The sequence below is a fragment of the Acomys russatus genome, chromosome 19, assembly GCF_903995435.1.
Source record: "Acomys russatus chromosome 19, mAcoRus1.1, whole genome shotgun sequence".
Classification (NCBI taxonomy): domain Eukaryota; kingdom Metazoa; phylum Chordata; class Mammalia; order Rodentia; family Muridae; genus Acomys; species Acomys russatus.
Window position 1 is genome coordinate 42,740,783 of NC_067155.1, and position 20,930 is coordinate 42,761,712.

Sequence of the window (20,930 nt, forward strand, 5' to 3'; positions counted from 1 at the left end):
GAAGGGCAGGAGGAAGATGGTCGTGTGTGGCCTCAGGCCAATGGACAGGCCCACGGTCTGCAGTTATGCAAGCACCCACAAGAAGGAAATGCTGGAGGACGTAATGGCTAGCTTGCCATTAGCCCCCCCTAGGAACTTCCCTCAGCCTGCCAGGCCCAGGTGCACAGCAAATCTGGTGTTTTTGTTGGACTTTCCGGACCAAGCTGTCTAGGACAGAAATGAGTGTGTCCCAGAGTTCCATAGCACTTGAGGAGAGGCTGCCAGTATGTGAGCCATTGAAAACCTACCACTTGTTCTCAGCTCCTTCATGTAGTGCTGGGTGTATCAACACAGGTCCCCCCTACTCCAGACTGAGACAGCAAGATGGACAGTTTGAGGCTAGCCTGGATAGCTTAGACTCAAAATGACAAGTTTCGTTGTTGACGTAGCTCAGTGGCCGAGCACTTTGCCTTAGGATCCCTGGGGACGTGACGTGAGGCAGAAGTAGAGTGCCTGTAATTTTGGAATCCCCAGACTGGACCACAACCTGGCCCCACCCACTCTTCCTGAGTCCCAGCCAGTCATTGCAAGGAGGCGCAGCATTGGCCAGCTTAGGGGGCAGACAGGCGGCTAGCTTCTGAAGGCTACCTGTGAACCTGGTGGCCTTGTGATTTATGAACCACCAGTATTAAAAAGGAGAGAGGCCAGAGGTACCGCCTGACTCCCACCCCCACCCTCTACTCCACCATTTTTTTTTCCTAAACAGGATTTCTCTGTGTAGCGCTGTCCTGGAACTGGCTCTGTAGACCAGGCTAGCCTTGAACTTAAAGATTCTCCTGCCTCTGCCTCCCCGAGTGCTGGAATTAAAGGCGTGCGCCACCACACCTGGCTCACCCTGACACTTTTAAGACAGTGTCTTACTCTGTATCTCTGGCTGGCCTGGAACCTACAGAGATCCACCTACCTCCACCACACTAGGGAGACTCTGTATCTGCCCAGCTGCCTCCCTCTTTGCATACTCAGCGCTTTCCTGGCTGAGTGTCACCACCTTCAGTCCAGTGTCCAGGCTCCAGGCTCACTCCTTCCAGGAAATCTGTCTGCCTACTCAGCTCTGGGAGAGGCCCTGTGAATACAAAGTCTGCTGACTACAGCCTTTTCTTTCTTCTCCGTGGTGTTGGTTACATTGCTCTGCTACTGCTAGGCTTAAAGACACTCGCCACCGAGCCTGGCTTCCATCTTCCCTTCATTCCAAGTTCCCTCCCAGGCAGAGTTGTCTGAGGAGAAGTCAAGTGTGTGGTGGTCAGGTGTTGTTTCACTCATGTGGGTGTTTGTGTCTACCTGTGTGTGCAGACATCATTTCTCAGGAGTCACCTTGGTTTTTGAGGCAGGGTCTATTACTGACTTAAAAACTCACTTCGATGCCAGGCATAGTGGCACACGCCTATAATCCCAGCCCTCCAGAGACAGAGGCAGGTGGATCTCTGTGAGTTCCAGGCCAGCCTGGTCTACAAAGTGAGTCCAGGATGGACAAGGCTACACAAAGAAACCCTGTCTCGAAAAACCAAACCAGCTGGGTGTGGTGGCGCACGCCTTTAACCCCAGCACTTGGGAGGCAGAGACAAGCAGATTACTGTGAGTTCGAGGCCAGCCTGGTCTACAAAGTGAGTCTAGCACAGCCAAAGCTACACAGAGAAACCCTGTCTTGAAAAACCAAAAAAAAGAAAGAAAGAAAGAAAGAAAGAAAACCAAACCAAACCTCACCTCAAAGGCTAGACTGGCTGGACAGTCACTCCCAAAGACCCTCCTAACTCTGCCTTCCCAGTGCTGGGATTAAAAGCACACCAGAGGAACAGTGTTGGAGCGACCTTTAATTCCATCACAGGGGAGGTAGAGGCAGGGGACAGGGGATCTCTGTGAGTTCAAGGCCAATTTGGTCTACGGAGTGAGTCCAGGACAGCCAGGGCTGCACAGAGAAACCCTCTCTCACACCAGGCTAAGAGGAGGGTCCTGTGGCTAAGAGTTCTCATGCAGAGGGTCTGAATTTAGCTCCCAACATCCATGTTGGGCTGGGTTCACAACCGCCACACACACACACACAGAGAGAGAGAGAGAGAGAGAGAGAGAGAGAGAGAGAGAGAGCACCAACACAACTTTTCTTTAATACAGGTCCTGAGGGATAGAACTCAAGTCCTCAGGCTTGTATGCCAAGGACTTTACCAGCTGAGCCATGTCTCCAGTCCTGTAAAGTCCCTAAAGACAATCGCCCTAGAGTCTCCTCACACCCACTATATAGGCAAAGCTGACCTTTAACCCCTCATTCTCCTGCCTCTGCCTCCCAAGAGCTGGGATCACAGGCATTGATTCACAGGGCCTGTCAAGTTTGCTGTTTTTTTGTGTGTGTGAGGTCATCCAAAGGCCTCACAGAGAGACTTAGTGGGCTTAGGGTGGTGTAGGCTTCGATCTTTTCCAAACCTACTTTATTTGGGGTTTGCTAATGCCTATACCTCCCTTCCAACCCACCTGCCCTAGATAGGAGAGAAGAGAGGTTAATGGGAACAGGAGAAGTAGACCTTGTTGGACTCAGTTCCTGGGAGCGATCCCCCTGGTGTAGCCGGCAGGACTTCAGCAGACCAGCAATTCAACCAAAGTTGCTGCTGGAACCTGCAACAGCAGCCGGAACCCGGAGCCCCAAGCAGTTCTCTCGAGGAGCATCTCGAAGTGGAGTGATGAACAGCCAAACAATACCAAGACCCGAAAAGCCCCTGCCTCCTGTTTTGGGCTCATATATATATCCCTCTCCTCTCAGAGTCTGTAACTAAGATGTGTTTCAGCTGGCAAAAACCAAGCCCCCCGCACGAGGTGGTTTGTCTTCTAGTGGAATAAACATCACCTGTTTTCTCACAAGTCTGTTCCCCATCCCACACTTGGGATCAAAACAAAAACATGTGTACATGTACTAAAGGGTGGGAAGATACAGACATGGAAAATGGAAGACAGGAAAAGAGAGGCAGGCCAGGTGCAAAGGTGAGGGGTGGGAGGTCAGCAGCTGAGGAGGTTCAGAACGGCAGGGAGGCAGCGCCTGGGGCTGGGCAATAGGCCTTACAACAGGTTTTGTGCACTCTCGTGCCCATGGCTGCCCCAACTACTCGTTTGGAGCTCAAACAATCCCCAGAAAGTAAAAGATTAATCAAGAGTCTCCTGAGCTCTCCCCTCCCCCCACCCCACAAGCAACGGAAACCACTTCCTCTTTTTAGTATATTTAAGGCCCAGCCCAGGCTATAGGGAGAAGTGGCCCTGCCACTGCTCAGCCATGGGGGACACCTTCATCCGCCACATTGCCCTTCTGGGCTTCGAGAAGCGCTTTGTCCCCAGCCAACACTATGTGAGTAGCCTCAGAGTGCCCTGCAGGGAGCGCACAGTGAGAACAGTGCTGTCACTCTGCTGCTACCTAAAGGCCACCTGGATCAGGGAAGGATATGAGGAGGAGGGGGACCGTGGAAAGATATATAAGAGGGAGGGGACCGCTCAGGCACAGGGCTCTTTTGGTTTGTTTGTTTTTTCAAGACAGGGTTTCCCTGTGTAGCCGTGGCTGTCCTGGACTCACTTTGTAGAGCAGGCTGGCTGCGAACTCACGGAGATCCACCTCCCTCTGCCACTCAAGTGCTGGGATTAAAAGCGTGCGCCACCATAGAGCTCTGTCTTTGGGTCTCAGGCTTCTCTTGGGTGTCTGAAAAGAGCTCTGCCATTCTGGGCAGACACCCCTGTGCAAACGCTTCCAGCTGCCTCCCTCTCTGCTCTCCTCCTGCTCCTCCATCCATGAGTGTGCGCCACCACCCTCTGTGCAGTGCCTAGGACTAAAGCTCACTCCTCCCAGGAAATTTCCTGGCTAGTCGGCCCCGGGGGGAGAGGCCATGCATGGAGAGGCCCGAGGCCTGCAGACTGTGGCTTTTTGTCTCTCTTCTCCTGTGATGGTGGCTACTTTCAAGTTTAGCTCCCCAGGAGGTGACATCACTCCCCCCACAGGGACAAAGTCTCCCCCTTTGCCCTGGGGGGGGGTGGATTGGAGTGTTGGAGAAATCTCACTTCAGAGACTGAAGCTTAAGATGCAAGCTTCATTTTCTGCGTGCTTCATCCTGAAGGGAGATTGTACAACACTTTTAAAGGACGGGAACAGGAGTGGGGTGGGCTGTTGCATTGACCAATCGTATCTGGACACAAGGAGTTGAGCAAAGAAGTAAACTTGGGTGGCCAGGCCTTTCCCGGTCACCCGGTGTCAGGACCCTCGGCTCAGCTCTTTGCACTCATGTCCCCGCCTGGACTCTGACTGGAATTTCGGATGATAAGGGAACAAAGGGGTGGGGCAAGCTGCGGGTAGTGAATTAAGTCAAGACTGGCAGCACATTTATGCCTTGTGTGCCTTAGCTTACATAACAGAACAACCATCACTTCCCACTGTACAACTGTACGTCCTTTTTTTTTTTTTTTTTTGTGGTTTTTCGAGACAGTTCCTCTATGTTATCTTCGCCATCCTGGACTCACTTTGTAGACCAGGTTGGCCTCGAACTCATAGCAATCCCCCTGCCTCTGCCTCCCCGGTGCTGGGATTAAAGGCGTGCGCCACCACGCCCTGCCCACTGTACATCCTTTACTGGTTAACAGGCAAACATGAAATGCCTGAGGAAGGAGGGATAGGAGTTGGGTTCCCAGGCCCAGGAACATGAATTCGGTTTTGACCCTGCCAGCAAGATGGAACTAGTTCCCGAGATGGCTGGATCCAGGAAACTGTCTCCTAACAGGAGAAATCTTTGCCCATATATCTAGACTCTATCACTGGGTCCGAAAGGCCAAAGGAGGGGCAGAGATGAATACCACCTGCTACTTGGGTGGTGGTTATGTGAGACACTTAGCAGCATGTGTTAAGTCCACCCTCCTTCTCCCTCCATCCCTTCCTCTCTAAACAGAAATAATCTGAGTCATTCCTGGATAAGCCAGAGACTTTGTAAAGCCAAAGGCATATCAGAAGAGAACATTGGGGTCGTTCTATGGGCTTCCCTCACATCCTCCATTCCTCCCCTGGCCCTCCCCGACCCCCAGAGACAATCACAGGCATAGTTTTGGTTTTTGTGACAAGGCTTCTCTGTGTAGCCTTGACTCACTTTATAGACCAGGCAGGCCTCGAACTCACAGCTATCTGCCTGCTTCTGCCTGCCTCTCCGAGTGCTGGGATTACAGGTATGCGCCACTGTGCCCACCTTACAGGGGTATTTTTAGACAGGGTCTCACAACATAGCTCAGAACATTCAGAACTCAGGGCAAACCCTTCCAAATGCTGGGACTGCAAACACCCCCCGTTTCCCTCTCCCTCCCTTTCTTTTCTCTCTCTCCTCAGAGCTGCCATATCACCCTATGAGGCCTTGTCTTTGGCATCTTTCAAGCATCATACTGTTTTTAAGATTACCCCTTCCCGGGCTGGAGAGATGGCTCAGCGGTTAAGAGCACTGACTGCTCTTCCAGAGGTCCTGAGTTCAATTCCCAGCAACCACATGGTGGCTCACAACCATCTATGGTGTAACCTGATACCCTCTTCTGGCCTGCAGATGTACATGTAAACCACTGTATAAATAATAAGTCTTTAAAGAAAAATAAGATTACCCCTTCCCTGTTGTAGAAATCATTAGTTTGTTTCTTTTTATGGCCACAATTATGATTTATTATTGCTTGAGACCTACTATCATCCCTCTCTCTCTCTCTCTTTATGTAATCCCAAACAAACTGAACACCTCCCACTAAGCCCCACCTTTTAAAAGAAAACTATTTATTCTTTTTTTTTTTTTTTTTTTTTTTTTTGGTTTTTGGAGACAGGATCTCTCTGTGTAGCCTTGGCTGTCCTAGAATCACTTTGTAGACCAGGCCAGCCTCGAACTCACAGCAATCCACCTGCCTCTGCCTCCCGAGTGCTGGGATTAAAGGCGTGTGCCACCACGCCCAGCGAAAACTATTTATTCTTAGTTTGTGTTTCGCCTGCACTTACGTCTGTGAATCATGTGTGTGCAGTGCCCTTGGAGGCCATAAGAGGGCGTCAGAGTCCCTGTTACAGGAGTTACAGATGGTTTTGAACTCCAAGGTGGGTGCTGGGAATAGAACCCAGGTACCCTGGGGACGCAGGCAGGGCTGTCTTCTACTTTCTTTCTGATGAGCCATCTCTCCATTTTTAAAGGCCCCTCCTCTGTTAGCACAGTGAGGGCAAGTTTCCTGGGGAACCTATCCTTTGAGAGAAATATAGGAGGGGAGTGTGGCTCAGCACTCAACAAGCACGAGACCCCAGGTTCAATCCCTCGAACTGGCAAAGAAAAGCAAAAAAGAAGGAACGAAGAAAATAAAGAAAGAGAGAAGTCGGACAGTGGTGGAGCACGCCTTTAATCTCAGCACTTGGAGGCAGAGGCAGCTGGATCGCTGTGAGTTCGAGGCCAGCCTGGTCTACAAAGCGAGTCCAGGACAGCCAGGGCTACAGATGCGCGCGCGCGAACACACACACACACACACACACACACACACACACACACACACACACACACACACACACACACACACGGGGGGGGGGTGATGCGGGGGGGCGAGGGAGGGAGAGAGAGAAAGCACTGGCTACTCTTCCAGAGGATCAGGGTTAGATTCCTTGCACCCACATGATGACTCCCATTTCAGAGGATCCGTCGCCCTCTTCTGGCCTCTGTAGGTACTGCAGGCATGTGGTACATGGACATACATGCAGACAAAAGACCAGCGGGAGCTGGTGAGATGGCTCAGTTGGTAATGGCAAGTGCCACCATGTCTGATGACCTGAGTTCACTCCTCAGAACCCGTGAAGCCATGCGCACCTACGGCATGCATATATCCACACACACACTGAATAAATGAAACGTCATACTCTCAAGCTGCATACTGGCTGCTCCTGAGTCCTCAGAAGTTTATGCCCAACCTACGACCTGGGCTAACCCCACAAAGGTTGCCTCACCATAACCCCTCGGGCTTCCATCCAAGGCTGAAAGGCAGCCTGGCACTCGAGGGTACTGAGTGCCCCACCCTGCTCTGATGCCCCTCAGGTGTACATGTTCCTGGTTAAATGGCAGGACCTGTCAGAGAAGGTGGTCTACAGGAAATTCACTGAGATCTACGAGTTCCATGTGAGTGTTTGGGGCGGGGGGAGCTCTACCCGCAGCTGTGGCTCTGCCTTTGGGGACCTTGAACTCAGCATGTATCTGAAGAGGATAGCCTGGTCTACGCATAGTGACTTCCAGGGCCAGCCTGGGCTACCCAGTGAGACTCTGTCTCAAAATAAATGAAGGAGACAGAGAAAGAGAGAGACAGAGGGAGGGAGACAGAGACAGGCAGAGAGAGAGACAGACAGACAGACAGAGACAGAGGTGGAGAGAGGCGGGGGCAGATATTTCAAGAGCACATGTGTGGAGCCGATGGCTTTCCCTCATGATGAATGTTATGAATGGGTCCAACTTAAAGCTTGAGCACCACCACCTTTTTTCCCTCATGTATCTTAGGCTGGCCTTAAATTCAATATACAACCAAGGGAGCCCTTCAACTTTTTTGTTTTTCAAGACATGATTTTTCTATGTTGCCTTGGCTGTCCTGGACTCACTTTGTAGACCAGGCTGGCCTCAAACTCACAGTGATCCGCCTGCCTTTGCCTTCCAGTGCTGGCATTACAGGCATGTGCTTGTGTCTTTAAACTTCTGATCTTCTTGCCTCCTTCCTGAGTGCTGAGATGACAGGCATGCACCCCCACATCCCATTTATGTAACGCTCAGGGTGGAACCCAAGACTTCATGTATGCTAGGCACGCACTCTGCCACAGAGCCCCAGCCTGGTTTGTTTTGTTTTGTTTCCTTTTTTCCCCCTTCTATGTAGAAAATGCTAAAGGAGATGTTCCCCATCGAGGCAGGCGAGATCCAGTCGGAGAACAGAGTCATTCCACACCTCCCGGGTGAGAACAGGCTGGAGCCCCTCCGCAGGGTCCCACGCCACGGGGGCCCCTCCTCTGTTCTCCAAAACCCCCTCCCACACACATCTGGGCTTGACCTTGTGTGCGCGCGCGTGTGTGCTCACGAATCTCTGGTGCCCCCACCTAGCACCCAGGTGGTTCGATGGGCAGCGTGCAGCTGAGAGCCGCCAGGGGACGCTCACTGAGTACTTCAACGCCCTTATGGGACTGCCCGTGAAGATCTCCCGCTGCCCACACCTGTTGGACTTCTTCAAAGTGCGACCTGATGACCTGAAGCTGCCCACTGACAGCCAGTGAGTAGCCACCTCCCCGGGGAGGAGACATGGGGACAGAATGCACCAAGAGTGGGGAGACCAAAGTTCAGAGAGGGAGAGGGACTGGCCCAAAGGCACACAGTGCTATAGACCTGGGGCCCTGGGCCCTGGCCAACACTGTATCTACATAGGCTCACGTCACCTTTGGAGGACGTTCTGGAGGCCTCCTAGGAGCTGATGGGAGCCCCTCCCAGGCCAAGCATCTCTATCTATCTGGCAGAGAAGGGCTTTATCATCTCCCCAGGGTTTGCAGTACACTGTGCTTCCTCTGTGTCCCCCTCCTCCCCAAGTTTGGCTGCATAGAGATGCCCCTCATTCCTAGGACTATCTGTGCCCCACCCCCACCTCCCAGGGCTGGGTCTCTGGTGACCATTTTTTTCTTTGGTTCCTTTTGCTATTGGGAAGCCCTCCTGCAGGTCTAACCTGAAACCTTCTCCTCTGTGAAGGTCTGCTCCATATGCCTGTTCTTTCTCTAGGGTGAAGAAGCCTGAGACATATCTGATGCCCAAAGATGGCAAGAGTAATGTAGCTGGTAAGAGGGCTAGAGGTGCCCAGAGACAAGGGCACCCAGGGGTAGGGGTATCTAGCCAGGTGCTGTGGACATAACTAAGTACCCTGAGTGTGGGGTTGTGTGGGAACAGAACACTGAGGAGGAAGAGGAAGAGGAGCTTTGGGGTTCCCTTTCCTTGCAGATAGGGGTGTGTCCTCACTACCACAGCCCAACGCAGGAGAATCGGGTTTAAAGTCATCCTTGGCTACACAGTGAATTTGAAGCTATACTGGGCTGTATGAAACCACATCTCAAAAAAGCAAACAGGGGAGTGGGGCTGGACAGATGGCTCAGAGGTGAAGAGTACTGATTGCTTTTCCAGAGGGCCTGAGTTCAATTCCTAGCAACCACATGGTGTACATGCCTCATCCCAGCACTTGGGTGGCAGAGGCAGGTAGATCTATATGAGTTTCAGTCCAACCAGAACTATACAATGAGTTCCAGGCCAGAGCTACACAGTGAGACGTTGTCTCAAAACAAATAGCACATTCAAACGGCCTGGGAGCATGCTAACTTCATGTGCTGAGAACACAGTTCCTCGTGTGAACGGTGCTAGGTGCTCAGTACACACAGGGCCACCATCACGAACTTGGCTGATTTCCAGTTTGCAGTGTGTGACGACTCCCATCAGCCAGGAGCTGGGTAGCTGCCCATGTCTTCCCTGGTGTGCTCCACCCCCAGAGGACTGCCCTCCCTGCTGTGTGTAGTCACCCTGCCCTCTCTCCGTGCAGACATCACAGGGCCCATCATTCTTCAGACCTACCGTGCCATCGCTGACTACGAGAAGAGTTCAGGCACGGAGATGACCGTAGCCACCGGAGACGTGGTGGACGTCGTGGAGAAAAGCGAGAGTGGTCAGGCCTTTTCCTCGACTGGCCCTGGGTTGACGGAGGAGTCTTGAGTTCCATGCACAGGCCCGAGCAATCTCTGGCCTCGATCTCAGGCCTATCCCAATGCCTAGATTGCATTTAGGGGTGCTGTCCCACCTGCTTATTGCAAAGGGCTCTGAGCTCCTGCTCCTGGGGTGGGATTTAAGCATGGCGTTCGGGGACGTTGCTGAGACTGAGCACTGGGTATCTCTTTCCCTGCGTCTCCTCGCCCTCATGGCTGAGGATGGTTGCCAGGCACCAGCCCTCACTCACCTCTCTGTCCTCCTGACACAGGCTGGTGGTTTTGCCAGATGAAGACAAAGCGAGGCTGGGTCCCTGCATCTTACTTGGAGCCCCTTGACAGTCCCGACGAGGCAGAGGACCCGGATCCCAACTACGCAGGTGTGTCCGCCCTGTGAGGCATTATGGGGTGTGGGATGAAAGAGAGGAAGGGGGACAAGAGCACAAAGATGCTGGTGGCTCCTCTGTTATTTTTAGCAGGGGAGATGGTGGTGTCGTTGGTCAGTAAAAGTGGGAAGCAGGGCAGAGGGACAGGGAGGAGACAGCCAGGAGCAATGTAGAGCAGAGTGTAGAGGTGGGGGAGGGGGAGCAGAAAGCTGAGCTGACAGCAGCTGGGAATGAGGGCTTCCTGGAGGTGGTGTCATCCTCCGACACCCCAGGGAAAAGCTGGCAGCTCCAGGTCCGCACTGAGTTTGAAAGCAGAATTGTTTGGTCCTGTTGTAAGACTGAGAAATTCCACCTGGGTGTGGTGGGGCATGTCACCTCAGCTATTCAGGAGGCTCAGAGAGGAGGACTACTAAAGTAGTCTAAGGCTACATAGGTAAGTTGCAGACTGTGTCCCAGCCCGAGCAGCATAGTGACACCTGTGACAAGCCCCAGAGACTTGCCTACAGCCCATTCTGACGGAGGTATATTCTGATAAAACCTGAATAGAGGGTCCCACTTACCAGAGGATCTCTTGGGGGCAAAAACACCACACACACACACACATACACACACACACACACACACACACATGCGGGCACGCGCTGAAGCTGTGGGTGTGGCTCAGTGGTAGAGCATCTGCCTAGAATCCCCCAGTGAGGGGCTGGTGGTGTGGCTCATTGGTAGAGTCTCCACCTAGAACCTCCCAGTGAGGGGTAGAGCATGGCTCCACAGTAGAGCTCTTTCACTGCGTGTTGTGAGCCCTTGGTCCCAGGCTTATACTGTATAAAATACAATTATTTTCTAAATGTAGAGAGGGAGGGGGCTTGAGAGATGGTTCAGTGGTTAAGAACACTGGCTGCACTTGCAGAGGTCCTGAGTTCAATTCCCAGCAACCACATGGTGGCTCACAACCATCTGTACTGAGATCTGATGCCCTCTTCTGGCCTACAGGTGGACATGCAGATAGAGCACTCATACACATAACATAAATAAAATAAAAAACCCTACAGAGGGAAGCCAAGAAGGAATAGATCTGAGAGGACCGAGGAGGGGGTTGCGTGCTTGTGGTGGCGGCTGGACAGATGGTGGAAGTGTGACATCCAAGAAGGAAGGAGTAGAGTGCTGGGATTCCAATAGACTCACCTCATTGGGTGTTCCCTCTGTGGACCAGGTGAACCGTACGTAACCATCAAAGCCTACGCTGCTGTAGAAGAGGATGAGGTGACCCTGTCTGAAGGTGAAGCCATTGAGGTCATTCATAAGCTCCTGGATGGCTGGTGGGTGGTCAGGTAGGAGAGCCCTTCCCCCCGCACGCATCTATGTGAGTGGGCTCAGGGGGCCTCACTGCCTTCTGCAGTCGTCTTTTCTTTTTAGCTACCATGTTTCACCTCCAGGACTTTCAGGAACCAAACAAAATAAAAACAAAAGCAAGCAAGAAAGAAAACACTTAGCCTTTTTTTTGTTATTTTGGTTGTTGTTTTGCTTTTGGTGTTTTGTTTTGTTTTTGAGACAGGGTCTCTCTGTGTAGTCCTGGAATTCACCCTGTAGACCAGGCTGGCCTGAAACTCACATAGATCTGCCCGTCCCTGCCTTCCTAGTGCTGAGACTGAAGGTGTGCACCAAAGCAGCCGCCACCACCCAGTGACACTTAGGACTCTTTTTTATTTTATTTTATTTTATTTTTGGTTTTTCAAGACAGGGTTTCTCTGCGTAGCCTTGGCTGTCCTGGACTAGCTTTGTAGACCAGGCTGGCCTTGAAATCACAGAGATCGGCCTGCCTCTGCCTCCCGAGTGCTGGGATTAAAGGTGTGTGCCACCACCGCCCAGCGACACTTAGGACTCTTAAAGGCATCACAGTTCACACGGGAAGACACACCTATAGCTTCTTCCTCCTGCCCAGACTTGGATAGGAGGGCTGAGGGCATGGTGAGCTTGCCTTGGTACAAGGAAACAGGCTGGCCTTTCGGCTGGGGATGTTTGAAATCTCTTAACCTGCACTGGTGCTCATGGTTGAAGGCATTTTGAAGGCCCCAGCTCTGTGCACACACCCCTTGTGACTGCCTGAGCCTCCTACGTGGCCCATCTTGCAGGAAAGGGGATGCCACTGGCTACTTCCCATCCATGTATCTGCAGAAGGCTGGGGAGGAGATAACCCAGGCCCAGCGACAGATCAGAAGCCGTGGGGCACCACCACGCAGGTGAGAGAGGGGCTCCAACTGGGCAAGCCTAGGGAGACCCAAGGGAGGGGGAGACCTGTTAGTCACAGGTTCCTGGCAGGGTAGGTACCCACCAGGTTGAGTGCTGTGCCTTCGCTGTTGCTAGATGTGGCAGAAACAGGGATTGAGGGGAAGGCAGTCAGGGACAGAGCTGGTGAGGAGCCCACAGATGCTTAGTCTTTTAGGACGGTGAGGCCTGGACAGTCCCAGAGTAAGAAGCATGTTGATGGGCAGAGCGGATGTGGGAAACAGGCCTGGGCTTTTGAGACAGGGTAGCATCCGTGACCCCCACAGTTCCTGCCGGTTCCCCTGCTTGCACTCCACTTGCCGAATATAGGCTTGGGACCTGAGGGGTGCCAGCCCCTCTGCACCCACTTTCTGAGGCCAGGCTTAGGATTTCAGGGTGCCCCAGTCTCTCTGCACTCTACTCTAGCCAGGCTTAGGGCCCCAGGGGTGGCCACCGGGAGCAAGGATTCTGAGGCGCTGACATCTGTCTGCATCCCACTGTGTCAGGTCGACCATCCGCAACGCGCAGAGCATCCACCAGCGTTCGCGGAAGCGCCTCAGCCAGGACACCTATCGTCGCAACAGCGTCCGATTCCTACAGCAGCGCCGAGGACCTGCGCGACCCGGACCGCAGAGAGCCGAGGGCACAAAGGGTGAGCTTTGGAAGGGGGCAGGGCCAGCTAAGTAAGTCTTTAGTGCCCGGGATGCAAGGGAAGGGACCTAAGGGCCAATCAGGATTAGAAAACGCGCGCTGGTCAAGGCTGGGAGGCGGGGCCTCTGATGGTCTTTGCTGTCCTTTGCAGATAATCTGTCGACTCAGCGCGCCAAACCGCAGCCTGCAGTGCCCCCGCGACCCAGCGCGGACCTCATCCTGCACCGCTGCACAGAGAGCACCAAGCGGAAGCTAGCGTCTGCTGTGTGAGGGTGGCGGCTCCAAGAAGGCGTCCCATCTCTAGCCCTGTATATACTTGTATATAGCCTGGGGCCAGAGGCTCCTCCCCCCCCCCCCCCCCCCCGCGCGCCTTAATAAATGTTTGAAGTGGACTGAGACTCTGCCAGGAACGACAGGGCTGGGCTTTTCTCTTGAGGTATAGTGAGGATGACAGGAGGCAGTGAGCGCTGCTAGGGGAGTTTGCAGGGACAGGAAAAAGAAAAAGAAAAAGAAAAAAAAAGGTTTGATTGCATGCTATATTAGTATGACCAAGGGCAAATTTACAAAAGGCCAAATGCATTAGAAACACCCTACAGCAGGAGTTCTCAACCTGTAAGCTGTGAGCCCTGGGTTGCCTAAGACTTCTGGAAGACGGATAGTTACATTAAGATTCATAACAGGCACACCTGTAGTACCAGCACTCAAGAGGCAGAGGTAGATGGATCTCTGTGAGTTCGAGGCCAGCCTGGTCTACAAAATGAGTCCAGGACAGTCAAGGCTACACAGAGAAACCCTGTCTCTAAAAACCAAACTGACCAACCAAACCACCCCAAAAAGATTCGTAACAGTAGCAAAATTAGTTATGAAGTAGCAATGAAAGTAAGTTTATGGTTGAGGGTTGGCACAACACAAGAAACTAACTGTATTAAGGATCCCAGCATTAAGAAGGTTGAGAAGCACTGTCCTCGGGCCTCAGACGGTGCCCAGATGGTAGAGTATCTGACTGACATGAACCAGGGCCTGGCTTCCATCCCCAACATCCCATAATTGGGCGTGTCAGTGTTCTAGCATCTGGGAGGTCAAGACAGAGGCTCACATCTGTAATTTCAGAGCCAAGAGGTAAGAGAACTGCTGTTAGGTTCAAGGTCGGCCTGGGCCATGGAGTGAATTGGAGATCAGATTTAGCTACAGTGTGAGATCCTGTCTCAAACCACCCCATCCCCAAATATAATCCTGGCAAAGGGGGTGCTAGGGGGTTATGATGGAAAGCAGCTGTTGTTAGTGGACACTGCTGCATTTTCTTGTGTCTAAGACCTTGCTGGTAATTCTGTCCCCAAATACAAAGAGACCGTACTGGCTGGTTTTATGTCACCTTGACACAAGCTAGAATTATCTGAAGGGAGGGGACCTCAATTGAGAAAATGCCTCCATGGGGCTAGAGAGGTGGCTCAGTGGTTAAGAGAACTGAAAGCTTTCCCAAAGGACCAGAGTTCAACTCCCATTCCCCACCTGGCGGCTCACATCTACCTGTAACTCCAGTTTTAGTGAATCTGACACTCTCAAACACACACGTATATGCAGGCAAAACACCAATGCATATAAAACAAAAATACACATTGAAAAAAGTTTTGTTTTGTTTTGTTTTAAAGAGAGAAAATGATTCCACAAGATCCACTGTAAGGCAGGGGTTTTCTGTGCAGTTCTGGCTGTCCTGGAACTCACTCTGTAGACCAAGCTGGCCTCAAACTCAGAAATCGACCTGGCTTTGCATCCCAAGTACTGGGATTAAAGGCGTGTGCCACCATGTGACTGGTTAGGCGGACATTAGTGTGTGTGAATTTGACACACTTCAGTTGGTGGATGTGTCCTAGGTTGGTTTGTGGGGGCCATTCCCCCCCCCCTACCTTTGACTGGAGGGCATCAATGTCTGGTCTGAAAAACAGCAACAAATTAAGAACAAGCCCCCAGTTCAGTCTCGTTCTCGCTTATCTGGCCACGTAACTCCACAGACATTTCATTGCCATAGTTACTAAAGGACATCTCATATTCCATCCTCTCCCACAGTGGCAGTGCTTGTCATCCCCCACAGGGTCCCAAATCACATTCCAGGGGGAAGAGGAATCGGGAGCACACATCATGGAGTGCTCCTGTAATCCCAGAGCTTTGGAAACTGAGGTAGGAAGGTCTCAAGTCCCAGGTCAGTCTGGTCTGCAGAATGAGATGCTGTCTTGAAGGAGGAGGAGGGAGAAGAAGGGCAGAGGAAGAAGGGAGGGCAGAGGAAGAGTGGGGGGGGAAGAGGAAGGAGAAGGAAGAGAGAGAGGCAGAGAGGAGGAAGAGGAGGAGAGGGGAAGGGGAAGGAGGTGGTAGCCTTTAAGTCTCAACTCACCTGTCTGTTAAACCCGCCTTCGGTACTCTGGCTCTTCCACTTCGCTGCTGACCTGTCTGGCTCCAGGCACACAGAACAGCTCAGGAATTCTGGAGTATGGGGACAGCGTCTCTAGATGATTGTCCTTAAGCTTGGAAGTTCACTAGAGCACAGGGCACAAGCTCGTAGAAGGGAGACACCCTGTAGCATGCATACCCCTCAATAAACGCACACATCTTTCACAGTGGGTTTATTGAGACGGCGCAATGTAGATGACCAGCACAGGTCAGTCAAGTGCAAGAGGAGCCAACAACTGGAGCGACAACAGCCATGGGCCTGACTGTAGACAGGCGTCGGGCGTCACGCGACCAGCTGTGGCGTGTCAATTAGGATTCCAGTTCAAAGTGAAGAAAAGGGAATTTTGATTTTATTACAACCAAGAGATTGAACAGTCTGTTGTTTTCACAGCCTATAAGGTCTGGAACATTCTAGGTCTCCACACAATGGGGGGTATAAGGGAATGGCCAGCTTTTCTCATCCTTCTTTTTCTCTTCCAGCAGTTTCTCTTTATTGAAATGGGGTCTTGATACGAAGCCCAGGCTGACCTCGAACTCAAAACTCAGATCCTCCTGCCTCGGCCTCCCCTAGTCCCGGGATTACAGCCTCCAGCCTTCTCTCGTCCCTCACTGGAGTGCCGAGCCCCACTGCGCCTCCTTCTTGCTCAGCTTCATGATGGAGAAGAGCTGCTCGCAGATGTGGGTGCTGCTGAACATGGACAGCATCTTGGCACAGTGGCTCCTGTACTTGGGGTAACTGCTCCAGAGGTGCTTGTAGAAGTCGGGGACCCCCACCTTGTCGTACTTGGTCCTCAGCGCCGTATTGCACTGCAGGTCGATCAGCTCCATCTGGAGCTCCTCGCTCACGCTGTCAATCTTGGTGGAGAACGGGGAGCTGAACAGGGCGAGCTCGCTCTCACATGCTTTGAAATCGGACAGCCGCTTTTGGAACTCGGCCTTCAGTTCTGCAATCTTGGGGATGTAGTTGAGGCCGTCGCTCTCGCTCTGGGAAACAGATTTCAGCGTGGGGAAGTGGGCCAGGTTGTTCCTGGCCAGGTGCGTCTCCCAGAGGCACAGTTTCGCTAGGAAGGCCCGGATGAAGTCATACATCTGGGTCACGATCTGCGGGTGGCCTTGGAGGGAAGCGTCCAGGGTGTTGAGGTGAGTTGTCATGTCCACTAGGAAGGCCAAGTCCAGGATCCAGTCCCGGGAGCTGAGCTGGGGCACAGGTTTGCCCCGGGAAGACATGAACGAGTCTATCTCCTCCAGGGATTCGAAGAACCTCCTGAGGACCAAGCCCCGGCCTAGCCACTTGAGCGCTGTGTGGTACAGCAGGCTGCCATACTGACTGTCCAGCTCATAGAGCAGTGTCGTGAAGTCGCCATGGTTCAGGCCACGGGAGCAGATCCAGTTCACGGAGTCCACCACCACGTCCATGACGTGGCCCATCCTTAACTTCTGGGCGCACAGCCATTCCGGGTGAATGATACAGCGCACGGACTTGAGGTCCGCTCCCTTGCAACACGAGGCCGCCTTGGCTCTGAGCTTCGTCACCAGCCCGCTGTTGGCATCCACCATGGCCGGCGTGCCCGTGGAGGCCACGCTCACCAGCTTGGACCAGTCGATACTGAACTTCTTAAGACTCGTCTCTACGCGCTGGAATATCTCATTCCCGGACTTGGCGCCTGTCATGGGCACAGTGTCTAAAAGCTCCTCGGACACATCGAAGTTGTCGTCGACGCCGCGGATGAAGATGGCCAGCTGGGTGGTGTCGTTGATATCCGTAATCTCATCGATGGCGATCGAGTATGCCACAAACGACCGGATTTTCTGTCGTAACTTCTCCCATAAGCTCCCGGCCACGTCTTCCACCGGTGACACCACGGTGTTTGTGGGTGGATTTGTGTACGCTAATGCTTGCTCGGGGCACACGATCTCCGAGGCCCCCAGGAGATACTTCCGCAGTCCCCTTTTCAGCTCTCGAAGCTTCTCATCCCGTGCTTGCCCCGAGTACTGGTCATAGTGGCGGCTGTGGTTGGTTTGGTAGTGGCGCCGCAGGTTGTACTCCTTGGACACTGACACACTCTGCTTGCAGATCAAACACGTGGGGGTGCTCTGCACTTCTATGAAGAAATAAGCTCGCTCCCACTTTTCTTGAAACACGCGGCCCTCCTGGTCTATCTTCCGTTTTCCCACTTTATAGAGACATGAATGGTGATTTTGCAGCTCTGTCTCTTGCCCTGCTATATTTTACTTTTGAGGGAGGATCTCCTGATAGGCCAGCGGGCCTCAAACTTACTAGGTAGCCAATGGTGATTTTGAATTTTTGATTCTCTTGCCTCCACCTCCTAAATGTGAGATTACTAGCATATGCCACTATGCCCAGCTTCTCTCGGGATTTTTTTGTTTGTTGATTTTGTTTTGTTTGTTTGTTTTTGAGGTAGGATATCTCTAGATAATCCGGGGTGTCTCGGAACTTACTATGTAGGACAGGCTGGTCTCAACTCACAGATCCACCTGCCTCTGCCTCCTGAGGGCTGAGATCAAAGGTGTGTGTCACCATGCCTGGCTCTTTTGAGACTGCCTACTCTGTAGGTCAAGCTGGCCTTGAACTCTTAGTGGGAGTCTTGCCTCAGCCTCCTCAGTGCTTGGCTCAGAGTGTGTGCCATCTTGCCTAACTTACAGAAGAGGTTTGAAATATTAAGGAAGGGCTCAAGCAAAGGCGATATGTGACTTCCCTGGTGTAGATCTCCAAAGACCCAGGGTTGACTCAGACCCCTACCTAACTCACAAGAGGAGTGTGGTCAAGTATGCGTGTGTTGGTGGTGTTTGTGGGTTTTTCATTTTGTTTTGTTTTTGTTTTTTGAGACACGGTCTACTCTGTAGACCAGGCTAGCCTAGAACTCATGTGATTTTCCTAGATTAGCCTCCCTAGTGCTGGGATTATAGACCTGAGTCACTACCATACCTGGCTCCATGTGTTAGTGTTGGTAAGTGGAACAGTTCCTGAGAGCACACATATGAAAATTTATCATAAGAAAATGTGGTTGGGGGTTGAGGGTGTGACAGAGTGCTTGCCTACTATGTGTGAAGAGCCCCTAGCTTTGATATCCAGCACCATATAGAACCAGGGATGGTGCCATGGTCTGTGACCTAGAACCAGGGATCTTTGGGAGTTTCCAAGCCAGACAAAGCTACACATTGAGACCTCATCTCAAACAATAATAAAAAGCAACCAAAAAATAAAAAAATAAAAAATAAAAAAAAAAAAGAAAAAAAAAAAAAAAAAAAAAAAAAAAAAAAAAGCAACCAAAAAAGGGAACTAAAATGAAAAGTAAACCGAGGCATTGGAGGTAGGTCAAAGGTAGAGTGCTTGTCTAATGTGTGTGAGACCTTGGTACCAACCCCAGCCCTTTGACAGCAAAACAAAACCCAAGGTTAAAAAAAAAAAAAAAAAAAAAAAAAGCACATTTGAAAGGCCGTGTGCTGTACTGGAAGACTCCAGGCTGCAGACATGCAGACCCTGAGGTAAGTGCCCACCATGGACCATGGTGCTCCACAAAGCTGTGTCTCACTTCGCAGAGTACTCACCGTTACTAAGTTCAAGTCCAGGAAGTGGTCTGTGGGGAGACATGGGAGAAAAAGGGGGAGCTTGTTTTCCTTCTGCCCAGCCAGCTGTGTCTCCACACTTTTGGTGGCGTCAACACAATGCTAGGCAAAGCAGGAAGTGAGGCTGAGAGGCATAACCCACGATGGTCAGTCAGCAAGACGAGGTAGGTAAGGAGGCTTGCTGCCAAACCTCAAAGCTCGGTCTCTGGGGCCCATAGGGTAGGAAGAAAGAACAGACTTCCACAACTTGTCCTCATACATGTGCCATGACAAGCCCCTCATAAATATTTATAAGAAATAATAAGGGGGCTGGAGAGATGGCTCAGAGGTTAAAAGCACTGGCTGCTCTTCCAAAAGTCCAATTCCCAGCAACCACATGGTGGCTCACAACCATCTATAATGAGATCTGGTGCCCTCTTCTGGCCTGCAGGTGTACATGCAGGTGGAACACTGTACACATAATAAATAAATCTTTAAAAAAAAAAAAAAAAAAGAATAGAAAAGAAAGCCAGGCAGTGGTGGCGCATACCTTTAATCCTAGCACTCAGGAGACAGAGGCAGGCAGACTTTATAAGTTTGAGGCCAGCCTGGTCTACAAAGCAAGTCCAGGACAGCCAAGTCTACACAGAGAAACCCTGTCTCAAAAAACCAAAACAAGAAAAAAAGAAAGAAAGAAAGAATAAAAGGAAGAGGACGAGAGACACAGCTGCAGAAGGGAGCGTGAAGTGCAGCTCCTCCCACCCTGCTGGCCGCCTGGCCCAGCTCCTGAGCTGCCCACCTCCAGCTTGCTCTCGTGTGGTGCTGGGACTCACTCACCTAATGACCGTGAACTTGATGAAGTCTGCAGCATCCAGGATCCTCCTCATGGAGCTGATCTCCAGGTACCCGGGGGCTTTGAACACCACCCCTGGGGGCATGCCATCGATCACCACACAGCCGGGGTTGAAGGTGATTTTCCTGTAGGGAACCTTCACCGGGAAGTCCACTCCAATTGCTTCCCCTGTGATGAGAGGCGGGATGGAAACTGGATGGCTTTGTGGTTGATGTTTCCAAAACTCTGCTTTTGGTTTTGGTTTTTTTTTTTTTCCGATACACAGTTTCTCTGTGTAGCCCTGCCTGCCCTGGACTCGCTTTGTAGACCAGGCTGGCCTCTAACTCACAGAGATCTGCCTGCCTCTGCCTCCCTGAGTGCCAGGATTACAGGCATGCACCGCCATGCCTGCCTTGTTTTTGTTTCTTTGAGTCAGGGTCTATGGTAGCACAGGCTGGACCTGAATTCAAAGCAATCCTCCAGCCCCTACGCCTCCTCAGTACTCAGGTTGCATGCCAGGCTGTCTACACTTTGCCTTTAATGGCAAGCTCTGAGCTGGACCTGAGGCACACACCTGTTGAAGAGCCGAGAGGTAGGATCACTGGAGTCTAAGCGTTCAAAGGCAGCTGGGGCAACAAAGCGGCAGGCTGTCTCCAAACCCAACAATGACTGAGCTGAGCCTGGTGACACAGGCCTAGAACCCCAGTTACTCAGGAGGCTGAACCAGGGCGGGTCAACAGTTCTAGGACCACCTGCTCTGTGAAGCCTTTTGAACTACCTGTAACGGCACATGCCTGTGACCCTGGCACTTTCAGGCTGATGCAAGAATATCTTGATTGAATTCAAGACTAGCTAGCCTGCGTTGTACAGTCAGGCCATGTCTCAAAAGTAAATAAATAAAAAGTATTTTGGTTAGAGATTATAACAGGCCTAGAGTACTTTCTGGTTTTTGTTTTTTGTTTTTTCTTTTTGAGATAGGGTTTTTGTTGCTGTTTGTTTGTTTTCGAGACAGGGTTTCTCTGTAAAGCCCTGGCCGTCCTGG

General features: G+C 51.8%; 2 protein-coding genes across 2 annotated transcripts in view; one reads left to right on the forward strand and one right to left on the reverse strand.

The window, feature by feature from the left end:
- The first annotated feature begins 3,289 nt into the window (after positions 1–3,289).
- On the forward strand, positions 3,290–13,403 carry Ncf1 (neutrophil cytosolic factor 1). Its single transcript, XM_051161354.1, has 11 exons — positions 3,290–3,361; positions 7,080–7,160; positions 7,900–7,975; positions 8,121–8,286; positions 8,784–8,839; positions 9,589–9,711; positions 10,021–10,128; positions 11,345–11,462; positions 12,264–12,371; positions 12,903–13,048; positions 13,199–13,403. The coding sequence occupies exons 1-11, from the start codon at positions 3,290–3,292 to the stop codon at positions 13,315–13,317; spliced, it is 1,173 nt and encodes a 390-aa protein (XP_051017311.1). The 3' UTR covers positions 13,318–13,403.
- Positions 13,404–16,090: 2,687 nt separating this feature from the next.
- Gtf2ird2b (GTF2I repeat domain containing 2B) overlaps positions 16,091–20,930 on the reverse strand; it is a 35,139-nt gene continuing 30,299 nt past the window's right edge. Inside the window, exons 14-16 of the mRNA XM_051161351.1 lie at positions 19,894–20,077; positions 19,060–19,088; positions 16,091–17,663 (exon numbers count right to left, since the gene is read on the reverse strand). Coding sequence (XP_051017308.1) covers positions 16,096–17,663; positions 19,060–19,088; positions 19,894–20,077 — 1,781 coding nt within the window. The 3' untranslated portion in view covers positions 16,091–16,095. The remainder of the gene's footprint in view (positions 17,664–19,059; positions 19,089–19,893; positions 20,078–20,930) is intronic.

Coding starts and splice junctions, on each gene's coding strand:
- Ncf1 (XM_051161354.1), top strand. CDS start 3,290: ATGGGGGACACCTTCATCCGCCACATTGCCCTTCTGGGCTTCGAGAAG. Junction 3,362..7,079: donor TTGTCCCCAGCCAACACTAT/GTGAGTAGCCTC, acceptor GATGCCCCTCAG/GTGTACATGTTCCTGGTTAA. Junction 7,976..8,120: donor AGTCATTCCACACCTCCCGG/GTGAGAACAGGC, acceptor GCCCCCACCTAG/CACCCAGGTGGTTCGATGGG.